This window comes from Drosophila innubila (genome assembly GCF_004354385.1).
Source record: "Drosophila innubila isolate TH190305 chromosome 2L unlocalized genomic scaffold, UK_Dinn_1.0 4_B_2L, whole genome shotgun sequence".
NCBI lineage: Eukaryota > Metazoa > Arthropoda > Insecta > Diptera > Drosophilidae > Drosophila > Drosophila innubila.
This window is the reverse complement of record NW_022995372.1, coordinates 16370197-16383269: the sequence shown is the minus strand read 5'-3', so window position 1 is coordinate 16383269 and position 13073 is coordinate 16370197. Positions and strand designations below refer to the sequence as shown.

At 38.0% G+C, this 13073-nt stretch overlaps 5 protein-coding genes across 5 annotated transcripts; 4 read left to right on the top strand and 1 right to left on the bottom strand.

Annotated features, from left to right (window-relative positions):
* The first annotated feature begins 326 nt into the window (after window positions 1-326).
* On the top strand, window positions 327-1942 carry LOC117780194 (phenoloxidase-activating factor 2-like). Its single transcript, XM_034616625.1, has 2 exons — window positions 327-944; window positions 1003-1942. The coding sequence occupies exons 1-2, from the start codon at window positions 336-338 to the stop codon at window positions 1897-1899; spliced, it is 1506 nt and encodes a 501-aa protein (XP_034472516.1). The 5' UTR covers window positions 327-335; the 3' UTR covers window positions 1900-1942.
* Window positions 1943-2309: 367 nt separating this feature from the next.
* On the bottom strand, window positions 2310-3632 carry LOC117780196 (phenoloxidase-activating factor 2-like). The gene is made up of 2 exons (XM_034616627.1): window positions 3324-3632; window positions 2310-3266 (listed from the first exon to the last, which is right to left on the bottom strand). The coding sequence occupies exons 1-2, from the start codon at window positions 3606-3608 to the stop codon at window positions 2427-2429; spliced, it is 1125 nt and encodes a 374-aa protein (XP_034472518.1). The 5' UTR covers window positions 3609-3632; the 3' UTR covers window positions 2310-2426.
* A 396-nt stretch (window positions 3633-4028) lies between these two features.
* On the top strand, window positions 4029-5739 carry LOC117780195 (phenoloxidase-activating factor 2-like). The gene is made up of 4 exons (XM_034616626.1): window positions 4029-4105; window positions 4186-4281; window positions 4356-4759; window positions 4816-5739. Exons 1-4 carry the CDS (start codon window positions 4033-4035, stop codon window positions 5674-5676), a joined length of 1434 nt encoding a protein of 477 aa, XP_034472517.1. The 5' UTR covers window positions 4029-4032; the 3' UTR covers window positions 5677-5739.
* Window positions 5740-6497: 758 nt separating this feature from the next.
* LOC117780373 (phenoloxidase-activating factor 2-like) lies at window positions 6498-8052 on the top strand. Its single transcript, XM_034616886.1, has 2 exons — window positions 6498-7116; window positions 7184-8052. The coding sequence occupies exons 1-2, from the start codon at window positions 6505-6507 to the stop codon at window positions 7967-7969; spliced, it is 1398 nt and encodes a 465-aa protein (XP_034472777.1). The 5' UTR covers window positions 6498-6504; the 3' UTR covers window positions 7970-8052.
* A 2713-nt stretch (window positions 8053-10765) lies between these two features.
* LOC117780712 lies at window positions 10766-12705 on the top strand. Its single transcript, XM_034617343.1, has 5 exons — window positions 10766-10845; window positions 10914-10976; window positions 11030-11425; window positions 11482-11789; window positions 12364-12705. Exons 1-5 carry the CDS (start codon window positions 10778-10780, stop codon window positions 12618-12620), a joined length of 1092 nt encoding a protein of 363 aa, XP_034473234.1. The 5' UTR covers window positions 10766-10777; the 3' UTR covers window positions 12621-12705.
* The last annotated feature ends 368 nt before the right edge of the window (window positions 12706-13073 follow it).

Sequence of the window (13073 nt, the reverse complement as noted above, 5' to 3'; positions counted from 1 at the left end):
TGATAACCTCTGTTATATGCACATTGATTTACATATACTTTTATAAATGTTCACATGTTTGTAAATACAAAAATGTGTAGCCTGGTATATATGAAAGCTTTTTGATATTATTCTGTTAGTCTTTGGTTAGCAATTGAGCAGTAATATAATTATAAGTAAATCAACGACTTACAAAACAATATTTAAACATTGATGGTGAGTAAAGAGAGTATTAATTAAATAAAATAAAGTGAAAATAAAAAGTGCCTGACTAAATTTAGTGATTTTAGAAAGTGAATAAACACGCAAATTTAACACATCTTTCAATATCTTTCATAATGCTCCAGACTACAAAGATGTGGATAATCTGGAGCCTTCCTGCTGCATTAGTGCTTCTTACTAGCTGCATATCGGCACTTCCTCAGGTGACTGATAATTTTGATGGCTCAGATGTGAACATACTTGAGAATGCGGTTAGTCAAACTGACCCTAGATCAAAGTCATTCGAGTCTGATCTACCTCAGGTGTCTAAAAATTTTAATGGTTCTGATATTGTGAGCTTACTTGAGGAAATAATGAGTCCAAAAGACTCGTACGATGATAGGTCAAAGGCTTTCAAGAGTGATCTACCACAAAACTTTGTAGCTGAGTTGAATAATTTGCGAAGGAATATTACAGCTGCATTATCGGCAATAAATCAGCAAGGTGAGATATTGAAGGGCTTAATCGATGGCATGTTGAAACAAATTGAACCAGCTGAAACCATAACCCCGTCAACTACCACGTCAAAACCGGAAACAAACATCGTCACGAAGTCCTGCGGTATTGACAAAGTTTGCGTTAAGAAAGGACAGTGTGAATCGGATGACAAAGACATAAATGGGAATTACAAAATTCAATTCCGATCAGCTCAAAACGATAATCCTTGTCATTATCTGGAAACCTGCTGCCATATAGACGACAGGGTGAGAAAGTCAACATTTTATTTGTTATAGTCTCCTAATAGAGTTAATTGTATTGCAGATCGAAGAGTCCACTAGCCCCGATGGCGACGATGATGACGACGAAATTCCAGAATGTGGCCAGCAACATAGCCGAGGCAAAGGAATGACCTTGGCCGCAACTCCAAATAAGGAAGCAGAATTCGGTGAATACCCGTGGATGGTGGCAATAATGCTAGCATCCGACGAGGAACCAGAGTATATCGGTGGGGGCTCAATACTAGCTCCAAATGTTGTCTTAACGTCGGCCCATAAGGTCCAAAAATGCAACCCCGATGAGCTGGTGATCAGAGCTGGAGATTGGGATCTGAAGACTAATCTGGAAATATATCCACATGTGGATCGCTCCGTCAAGCAAATGATTTTGCATGATCGTTTCTCCAGAGATTCCAGGCAATACAATATTGCCCTACTCGTTCTCACAATGAGCTTCAGCTCCAATCCACACATCGCGCCCATCTGCCTGCCGAGTTCCAGCGATAGCTTCCACTACTCAGACTGCATTGTCACGGGATGGGGTAAAAGGAGTCAGAACAGCTCTGATTATCCACATATCCTCAAGGAAATTACTGTGCCTTTCCTACCCCGAAAGACGTGCAATGATCAGCTGCGAAAACCTCTTGGCTCGAATTTCGTCCTTGACGAGACTTCCGTTTGCGCGGGCGGAGAGAGGGGCGTTGATAGCTGCCTAGGCGATGGGGGATCTCCACTCGTCTGCCCGATAAAAGGTCATCCCAATCGTTACTATCAAGTTGGCATTGTTGCCTGGGGTCTCGGCTGCGGAAAGGAGAATGTTCCAGCTGTATATACCAATGTTCCCTATCTGTATCCCTGGATTATCCAAGAGCTCAAAAAACTAAATGTTGATAGCCGATACTACACCTTAAATAATGTACCAAAAATTATCCGATCATTTTAATATGTCATAATATATCAAGTATTGGCTTTTTTTATTGATTTCATCATGTTCCGTCTGAATTGTTCATGTCTATCAACTTAAATTTAACATTGAGTTTTTCATTGTGCGCTATTATAATGATCTATGTATAAAATAATGTACTTGGAGAATAATGAAATTATTAAAAAAAAAAATGTCTTAAGATTGTAGCATCTATTTGCATTTTGCTCGGATTTTTGCTTTTGCAATATCAATTTTTTGAAATAATTGATATTAGTTATCATTCTTTGAAACAAGAAAAGTTTCCTGAAATATAAATCGAATAAAAGAAACACCTAGTTGTGTCGTTCTCCTTATCATGGTAAATTTATAATTCATTTATTGTTGAAATTGACAATATTAATATGTTTCTTTAATAAAATTCAAGTAAATATGCAATTGCAAATAAAAATGGGTTGACCTTCGCTTGGAAATTCGCAAATGTCCACATAACAAAACGATACAGTGTGCAAGCAATTTAATTACATTTTAAACTGGTTAATCGTTACTTATGGGTTATAGCTACAGGAAGAAACGTGATAGTTCTGGAGTTGTGCTTCAATCCAGGGACGCAGCATCTGCACATTCACATAGACGCCGGGCACATTCTCATAGCCACAGTCAAGGCCCCAGGCGACGATGCCTGCCAGCGTGTATCGATCGGGATCATCAAGAGAGGGACACACGAGCGGGGAGCCACCGTCTCCAAAGCAGGCATCTTTGTTCAACTCGCCGCCAGCGCAGACGAAGCTGCTGTGCAGCTCAAAGTATCGTCCTAGGCGAGTTCGTCGCAATTGTCGCTGGCATTTAGTCCTGTCCACGATTGGCACATCAATCTTCTTCAGAAGATGGGGATAGTCTGGGTCATCAAGATTCTTTTTGCCCCAACCTGTGACAATGCAGCGGCGTTGATTGAAATTATCGAGTATTCCGGGTAAGCAAATGGTGTCGATGTGCGGTGCCAGCTTAAAGGGAGTCTTCAAGATGAGTAGAGCGGCATCGTTCAATAGCACAACCCCATCAAAATCGGGATGCACAATTTTCGTGGCCACACCGCGATCTTCATGGGCATATGGCTCAGCCGTGATGAGGGTATCCCATTCGCCAGCCCGCACCATAAGGTTCTCGGCCGAACTGTTAATGATTTTGTGGGCTATAGTAAGCACCACATTAGGGGCCAACAAGGTGCCACCTCCCTGGACGGTATCTTTCTCCCAGACGCTTACCATCCAGGGGAATTCACCAAATTGTGATTCACCGTTGTCAGTATTTTGTAGGGTCACTTCCACTCCCTTGGGATTGCTGTAGCCACATCCCCGAGAGACATAATTTATTGTTGGTCTCGACTTCTGCAAAAAAAAAGGGAATAGGTTTCATATTGACTAATGAGTCAAAGTCTCTCTTACCTTCTCAGTGTTAAGGCAACATGCTTCTGTCCATTTGCAACCGTTATTGTAATTTGTCGCGGAAGAAAACCCCGATCGCGCATTGATAATTGTTCTTCCGTCCCTGACGATTGATCCATTTTCACACAATTCAGCTGGAACACATTCCATATTATAACCACAAGACCTTACACTGTCTTCTCCCATGTCTGAGGTGTCCCCTGTAAAGTCTTCGGGTCTTCCCAGAGCTCCAGTGCATAACTCAATGCAGAGAAAAACCCCAAATAAACCAAAGAGCTTCTTCATGTCAAAATTTCAAAAAACGAACTGATCGTCGTAAGAATTTGTCGAGCACTGAGAGCTTTTTGCTATACAAGTACCATATATAGACAAGTACATACAATTGTAAATTTGTACGTGTGGATTTGTGTCAGTACATATTAAGTGATAACATATACTTTATTCTTATTTATTAAGAGAGCAAAACTCAGAAAAATAAGTTTAAAGTAATAAAAAATCCCAATGTGTCACATTGTAAAAAAAACCATTGGTTTTAATTAAATATATACTAATTCTTTGTATTTATTTATTTTAACTTATCTATTTAAGAAATAAAAACCATTCTCTGAATGGTGAGTGTGTTTCTTTGTCAAAACACTCAATTGACTCACTGTACATAACCACGACATATATAAATACGAGCATTTTATTTTTTACGCAGATGATTAAAATGTTGTGCTCGGGAAAGTTTGGTTTAAGACTGCTGTTCCTCGTCTGGTGCGCAACGGCATCTTCAGCTGAACGTAAGTTAAAAGCAACAAACAATTACGCAACCTTAATATTGAAACAATTATTTAAATTTTAACAAATTTACCCCATGCAGAAAGTAACGATGACGATGTTGATATTTTCGAAGATATTGTTTCATCGGGATCCAATGACTCAAATAACACGGAGAATGGCCAAAAACTAAATGCTCGTAAGTAAAATTGACTCATTCATAATATTTACATAATGACCTATTAAAAAACATAACTAATTTACTCTATGCAGAAAGCAACGATGACGATGTTGATATTTTCGAAGATATTGTTTCATCGGGATCCAATGACTCAAATAACACGGAGAATGGCCAAAAATTCGATATATCAGTTAAAAGAGACGAGCTTCAGAAGAAGCTTTATAATTTATTAACCCCAATCGGATCAAAAACAGAAGATTTAAAAGCGATTCTTGATAAGACTTTCGAAAATATTTCAAATCGAATTGAAAACAAGACAGTTGAGATAATACAGTCCGACCCAGATGCTAATCAAGAATCGTGCGAGTGCGTGGAGATTTGGATGTGTAAGAATAGTACGAGAAATCAATATGGAACGTACATCATACAGCCTCGCAGTCTCTACGTCAAAGAAGTTTGTAAATATAATCAAATCTGCTGTTACAAATCGGATATGGTTGGTATAAACTTTATATATATATTGTCATGAAACTTATAGTAGACCCTTTGTAGATTGAGAAGAGTCCCGAGCCCGAGTTGCTCGACCGGATGCAGGATTGCGGCATACGCAATGTCAATGGCGTAGAACTTGCCATAGCTGGCGATAAACATCTTGAAGCGAACTTTGGTGAGTTTCCTTGGATGATTGGTATCTTGGAAAAGGATAATTTAATTGAAAACCTAATAAGAAACATTGGAGGCGGTTCCCTGTTGGCACCAAATGTTGTACTAACTGCTGCCCATAAGGTCGCCGACAAATTACCGAACACATTAATTGCGAGAGCTGGTGAATGGGATGAAACAACCACAGATGAGATCTATATTTGTCAGGATCTTGATGTCGAGCAAATAATTACTCATTACCAGTTTCAATATAAGGTCAACAACATTGCACTCCTTGTACTTAAGGGCAGTTTCAAACCCAGTCCACACATTTCTCCCATCTGTTTGCCGAGGTCCAACCAGAACTTTGATCACTCAGGCTGCATTGTCACGGGCTGGGGCAAAAGACGAGAAAACAGCACTGATTATCCGCATATTCTCAAGAAAATTACAATGCCACTCGTTCACCGCAATGAGTGTACTGATAAGATCAAAATAATACTTGGTCCACGCTTTTACCTTGAGCAAACTAGCATTTGTGCTGGCGGCGAGAAGGACGTAGATGCCTGCTTTGGAGATGGTGGAGCTCCTCTCATCTGTCCCATAAGAAACAGTCCCAATCGTTATTATCAAGCTGGCATTGTCGCCTGGGGAATTGGCTGTGGAAAGGAAAATGTTCCAGGCGTATATACCGATGTTCCCCGTTTCAATTCCTGGATCAACAGCGAACTCAAGAAACTAAATGTGGACAGCAAATACTATACTGCTTAAGCAGAATTTATTATGTATATGTGTATATGCATACATATAAATAAAATCGAATACTTGGAATTATTTTATTATAAACATATTATATTATAGAAATAAGAACTTATCAGCAAAGTTCTCTCTTGACAACCTTCTCCGACCTTTCAACAAACAGCGACGATGATAATCTTAACACTAAAAAAAATCGGAAATATTGCCTAATCTGTCTTGAAAATTTTACTATAAATTGCGAAGTATATTTCAAATATTTAATTTACAATATTTTGTAGAATTTCTTTTTTAAAAAGCCTTACTGTTATGAGGTAACGCAAATTTGATGTTATTTGAAAACTTTTATTTTAATGATCAAAATTTATAATTTGTAAATAATAAAAAATCAACTTTTGGAACACAAATTGCATTTAATCTTATAGTTTATTTTATTATTTAAAATTTTAACCAAAAACGAATATTAGAAGTCCCTGTTTCTTTCAGTGTATTCAGTGTATTCTTTTTGCGTACTATTCACATATTTTTACTTTTGATTACTCAGTAGACTCTTACGGCTTGCTACGAACAATACAAAGCGCGACATTCAACACTTTGGCAAAGAAATTAAAGAATTAAGTTTCCTGCTGTGATTTTTTTTTATTTTCTTGCTGCTGATTTGTTTGTTGTTTCTGTGTATTTTATCAATATTTAAAATTGTAAGTGCTTATCGATAATACTGCATGTTGCTGCCAAAATGAGTAATTACCGATAAAGTCAACTGTTAACAGCAACATCGATGCATTTAACATTGGCATTAAATTGACGGCACTGTTAACATACTTTTTATTTATAGCTTGTCAAATGCTGTTATCGGGGACTCTTGTATGGATTCTGGTGCCCAGTATTTATCTGCTCGGTGCACAGTGTGACCCTAATGTCACAGAAGATGTAGATATACTTGAGGAAATTATAAATGAAACTTCAACCAGTGATGTAGATATACTTGAGAATATTTATGATGGTCCTTCCAACAATTGTCCTCCCAGCAATTGGACTTCACATAAAGCAGAACTAATACAACAAATCGATGCCATATTAAAAGAAGGATGCGATCATGATATGGTCAATAGTGCTCGCAAAACAATCGAAGAGGCTTTTGCGCAGATTGATAGGCTATTTAGTCCTAATTCTAGCTTCAGCATAGGAACTGAGTCACCACTAAAAACAACAACAACGACAACAACGACAACAACGACAACGACAACACCAGCACCAACAACGACAACAACAGCACCAACAACGACTACGACAACCGTTAAACCGATTAAATACTGTGGTTGGAACAATGAAAAACGTTGCATCAAACGGTGGAAATGTGAAAATCCATCGGTAAGGGAAGGGAAATATTTGATAAATATTAAGAATAGCAGAGTATGTCATTACCTGGAGACTTGCTGCTCTACTGAGAATTTGGTAAGTGTAACCTCATTAAATTTGAGTTTTTCAACAACTTCATTTACAATTTGCTCTCTTACAAAAGCTCAACAAATGGACACAGCCTCATCAACCTGATAACGAGGATTTACAATGCGGCTATGCGAATAATAAGGGCCTTTTTATGACAATCGAGGGCAACGATCGAGGTGAATCGGATTTTGGAGAATTTCCCTGGACTGTGGCTATATTTACCACCTCGAATGCTTATCGTGCTGGAGGTTCTCTGCTCGCACCCAATGTCGTGCTAAGCAGCGCTAGTCTATTGAATAAAGACAATGCGATGAAGGTTCGAGCTGGCGATTGGGATCTGAGAACAGACAATGAGATTCTGGAGTATCAGGAGAGATTGGTGAAGCAAACAGTAACTCACCCCAACTACTTATTCGATACCTCTGAAAATGATATTGCACTGCTCATTCTCGAGTCGGACTTCAACATGAAGTCGAATAACAAGCACATCAGGCCCATCTGTTTGCCTCCCAAAAATATTGTGGTGGACTACGACAACTGCATTGTTTCCGGCTGGAATAAAAGACCCATAGCCGGTCGATTGATGTTGACAAGCATGCTGCTAAGTATCGTCGATTGTACAATCGGACCAAAATATGACTCAATCTTGTGTGTGAAAGGTCAGAACTCAAATCTCAAGTTCTCCACTGGATCGGCACTAGTTTGTCCTAAAGCTCACGACAGCACCAATCGGTATTATCAGGTTGGTGCCTGGAGCCATGGATCTGGCACAAATAACACCAGGTTTGCTAATATACCCAATCTTCTGGATTGGATAAGTGCTGAACTCGCCAAGCTTCAGATTAATCTTGATACTTGAAAAAATTCGATTTTTGATTACATTTCCACATTTAATTTGTAGTATATGTTCGTCATAATAAATATAATACTATCGCTCATCAATTTAAATTCTACTTATTCAAATACAATACAAAAATTATCAATTATTATGGAATTATCGGTATAACTTTGCATTTTTTGTGAGTATTACATAATCAAGAATCATAATCGGTAGCAACCTTGTGAAATCTGACTAAACTAACTTTACTTTAACAATTTTTTATATTAATCAATTATGTTTCGATTGTTAAGCCGCTTGACATAATCACTAAGCTAATAACCTATCTCATTTCATACAGTACTACTGAAAGTGTCCGCACAAAACGCCAGACATTGAGTCCACGGTGACATTTACTATGAACCTGAAAAAGAGGACAGTTCTTTTTCTTCAGGTTGATAGTAAATTTCACAATGGACTCAACTTTCACAACTTTCAGTTGTATGAAATGAGTTCTCTAAAGGTTGTTTTCTTAGTGATATAATCGTAACAGAACCGATAGTGATGGTACTAAAAGAACCTGCATGCTATCGATTGTATCCAGATCTGGGCTTCAACTGCTTGAATTTACTTTAAGACATGGCCATTACCTTTTTTCAAGCCGCATGTGGTGCTCCACAAGCGAAACGGTTAACGTGGCTGCCACCAAATGTGGCAAGTGCTGGGTGCTGGTAGGTGGGAGGAGGGGAACCCCCGTTGGCAGGAATGCCACTTGCTGGGCGCTAAGGCATTTCAATTTTTATTCGCTTTAACTTTACCAGCAGCCTCAAATGTTTATACATTAGCAACATTTGTGCAAATGCGTCCCCTTCCTCTTTCTGTTACTTTCTGCTTCACTCTGCCTACCTCCCACTTCCGTTTGCGCCATCGAGGACGACGCGTCGTCCTTGTCGTCGTCACAGGTGCTGATTATATTGAAAATTATTAGTAAAACATTGCACTGGCACTGGCTGGAGGCAACAGTGGCCAAACCAGAACATGCCACGCCCACTCACTGCATGTGGGCAATAAAAATTGATTGCATACTTTGCGGTGCGCCAAATGTGCGTTTCAAATGCTCTCTCTGTATGTGTAAAATGGACCAAACAATGACTTTTGATCCAATAAAATTCATTTGGTTATAGGTTAAAAGAAAAAATAAATGATACAGCGTACAAACAAATATATTTATATGCATGTATGAAAGACATAAAGATAATTTTTGAAATTCTACTAATTTAAAAATTTATCATTAAATATTTGTATTATTAAAAATGCTACTGAATACACTTTAACACTAATTTTAGTAAATTTGCTTATAATGATAAATATCAATTATCTTCAAGTAGTGTAGTTCACTGTAGTAAGTATAGTTTTTCCAGGCCGTTACACTATGTAAAAAGTTTGCTTAATACACCCACGGTTCAAATTATTCGAAGTGGAATTCAAAATAAATATTTCTTCTTTTGATTACAGACTCTATTTAGATTTTCCGAGTGTATTTAGTTTTAATATTTTGACTATCTAATGAAGAATTGTAGTTGACATTTTGGAAGCACTACATTAAAAGTTAAAGGACCTACCTTATCGCACATATTGCTGTGCTCTTTCGGCACATTGACAATAATTTCAAAATTGATGATGTGCACATAATAAAGTGTCAAATATCAGCACACATCACATCACAGCATTGCGAGACGTGCAGCATCATCAGCAATGACATCGACATCGACATCATCGCAATGTGGGACAGAGAGTGGTAAGTGGGAGGGAGGAGTGCAGGGAAGGATAATGGCTATGAAGACGGCTTGAACTGCGACAGGCAGCGGGAATAAATAAACCAAACGTGCGCTGTACCTAAATAAGAATAAGAAAAAATAAAAATAAAATATAAAAAAAGTTACATTGGAGAGAAGAAAATTGAGAAAATTGATTGAGCGCACGAAACGAAAGGAGAAGAGAGGAAATGTGGGTAAGGCAAGTAGAATTTGTAGAGGATGTCAACATTGAAAAGTTAACGCTTGTCATACGGCAAGGCACCTTGAGTCTCCTTTTTAGCCCTCCATCTCCTCCCTCGGTCACCAGTCGGTTGGCCTGAATTTTGATCAGGACAATTTTTCACCTTTAAACAATTTGGCCCCAAACGCTGCTGTCGCTCGAATTTTTATTGTTTTTCCTTCCTTGGCGACTTCTTGCTCTCCTGCTGCTCCCTTTCACTTCTGTTGACAAGCCATTTAATCTATTTTTCCCGAAGCTGTTTACATACCTTTAGCGTGCAGTGTTGCATAAGTTAGCACTGAGTTGGTTAACTGCAAATATGTTGCATACATTTCCATAAGCTCCTAGAAGAATTCCAGGACTTACTTGTAACTAAATTAAAATATATGTTACTATCGTGATTACAACATTACAATTTTAATCAGAAACGACAGGGATGGATAAAATTGAGTTTTTTTTTAACCAGAATTTAATTGGAGTCAAATTGTCAACTTTAAATGAGAATCGATTTAATTAACTCGATTAATCGACTGCAAAATAATTGCATTTAAGTAGTTGAAAATCGTATATACATAAGTATCGGTTAACGATCCAGTTAAAAGTTAATAACAAAAACTTATGAAGATACAGCTTTATTATAAGAGTATATCAAATACAGATCCAAGAATAACCAAGCATGAAAAGCAGCAGGGAAGCAAAAGCCTAGAATCTTAATTCACAACTTTAAACAGAATGACATTTTAATATTCAGTTGACTTTGCTCAGTTACAACACAAAAAAAAATATTTAAAAAAAAAAAAACAAAAAAAGACCATGTTTCAATTTTTTTTCCCGGGAAATCGCGTTTCCCGTTTATCAACAAATGTTAGATCTGCAATTGAGTAAGTAGAAATCGCTGAGGTAATAAGTTTCACAATGATACTGTGAATTCTATAACTGTTTCACGTAGTTATGAAGATGAATGGACGGCGAACACAGAAACGGATGATAAGATGGCTTTCAAGTTGTCGAGGTAAGTCAAAAAGGACAAGAGGAACACATGTACGTAATCACAGAGCCCTGTAGGACCTCGCTGCTAATACTCGACTATAAGCAATTTCGAGCTGCCCAGCGTATCCAGAAATATTGGAAAAGGTATCATGAGAGGCAGATGAGCTATCAATTGGATGCCGCAGTGAGCATTCAACGTTGGTGGCGTGGATTTCGTCAGAGACGCAAATACATTCAACTGGTTGAGGAGAAGTTGCATCAACGTCTCTGGGAGCATTTCAATCGATCGGCAACGAAGATTCAGGCCTTCTACCGTGGCTGGTTTGTGAGGCAAACGGTGCACAATGCGTACAGCTTGCGCCGCATGCAACTCTGTGCCGCCGAGGAGCTGCTCAGTTGTGTGGCATACAAGCTGCATCATTTGCTCCGCACATACTCCATTCCGGGCGTCTACTCACTTCGCAACTCCAAGTAAGTATTACTTCCTATCCCCTTCTCCATATTTTTTTTATCACCCTCTCCTTCAGATGCCTCTCGAAGGTTGAGAAGATGTTGACCAGCACTACCTTTCGATTTCACAACGATCGTGCACGCTATTATCAATCCCAAATGGCAAATATGACAGAGTCACGACGCGCCGAGTTCAATGCCAACAGAGCATTCACGAAGGTTCCTTATTCGGGGCCCAATTTCAACACCTTATGCAAAGTACCCTGCGATTCCAGCGTATTTGGTTCCAAATATATGGACAGTCGAATGTATAAGATCATCGAGGGGTATGAGAAGAGTCAACTAGACCAGAAAATGCAAAAGATGAAGCACAGCTTGGCGAATCGTAAATAGGATTATCTCTTCTTTTCACTAAACCATCTCTATCCAATTTTGTCTTTGCTTTCTCCATCTCTTCCTCTCCTTTCCATATTTTGCATTGTTTTTAATTTTTATATTCAGTTTTTATCTTTCCCTTAAGCCCAATTTTCACAGAAAAGTTAATGGACAATTATCCGATCTTTCTATTGTAGCCAGTATATTATTTATTTCAATTGCGCAATGCGAATGCATAATGATGCTTAACCTATCTTCTTCTTCTATTTATTTACAGAGTATGTTATAATCACTAAGAAAGTATGTTATGTTATTTACAGTGTATGTTATATATTTACATCGAGCTAAGTGTACATATAACAGCGAGATGTAAATAAGCGATAATTATATTTAATCGATAACTTAATCTATATTCCTGCTGCACTATGTATTTATTTTCTTTGATATTGAAGTAGTTCTACCCTATCTTTCACTCTTACTTAACCACCTTTCTTACGATAGCTAACTCTATCTCTCAGTATTTTCTTGTCTTCTTCTTACTTTCATGCTCGACTTTCCCAATAATTATTTATTCTCTTCTTTAGGTAAATTTCGCCTGCATGTGGAGAACATTTTGTCCCAGAAAGTTCACACCCAGCGTGACTTCTGTGGTGATGTTATCGAGAGCATGCGTAAATGGAAGATTTGGGACGATCAAAACGTGAGCATTAGCAAATCCATTTTTAAGTCGCCCGAATTGCTCAGTAACTTTCTCGATGAGGCCGCCGATTTCCTGAAAGACTTCCAAAATATCACGTGTCATTGTAAAATCAAAGTTTTCGATAAACTTATTTGTAAATAAGCGAGACAAAGTGAAAGACAGAGTGAGAAAATCTTTCTCTCTCTTTCTGCTGACTGATTAAATTTTAGAATGTGAATGACATTAAGGATGAACTTTCAGTGGTAACGGGGATTTTGGGAAACATGTGTGCTTGGCGGATTTATAATTAAGGGAGAAAAATGGGAAACGAAAATAAAATACTCTCTTTGTTATAACTTTCTTGTAATAACTGAGTTTAGGCTCGAACCTCGACTCGAATCCCTTTCTCCTTAAATAAATATTTAAATTTTCATTTGTTGATTTGAAATAATAATATAAATTTAGCTCACCATTTTAAATGAAAAACGATTTATTTAAGTTGATCAACCACTCGATGAATGAAAGGGACGAAAAAGCAGAGAAGAAATAAAGATACGACGTTGGAGAGGATGTCATGGGACCAGGATAGTCAGTGGTGAAATGAAGGGAAAGGGA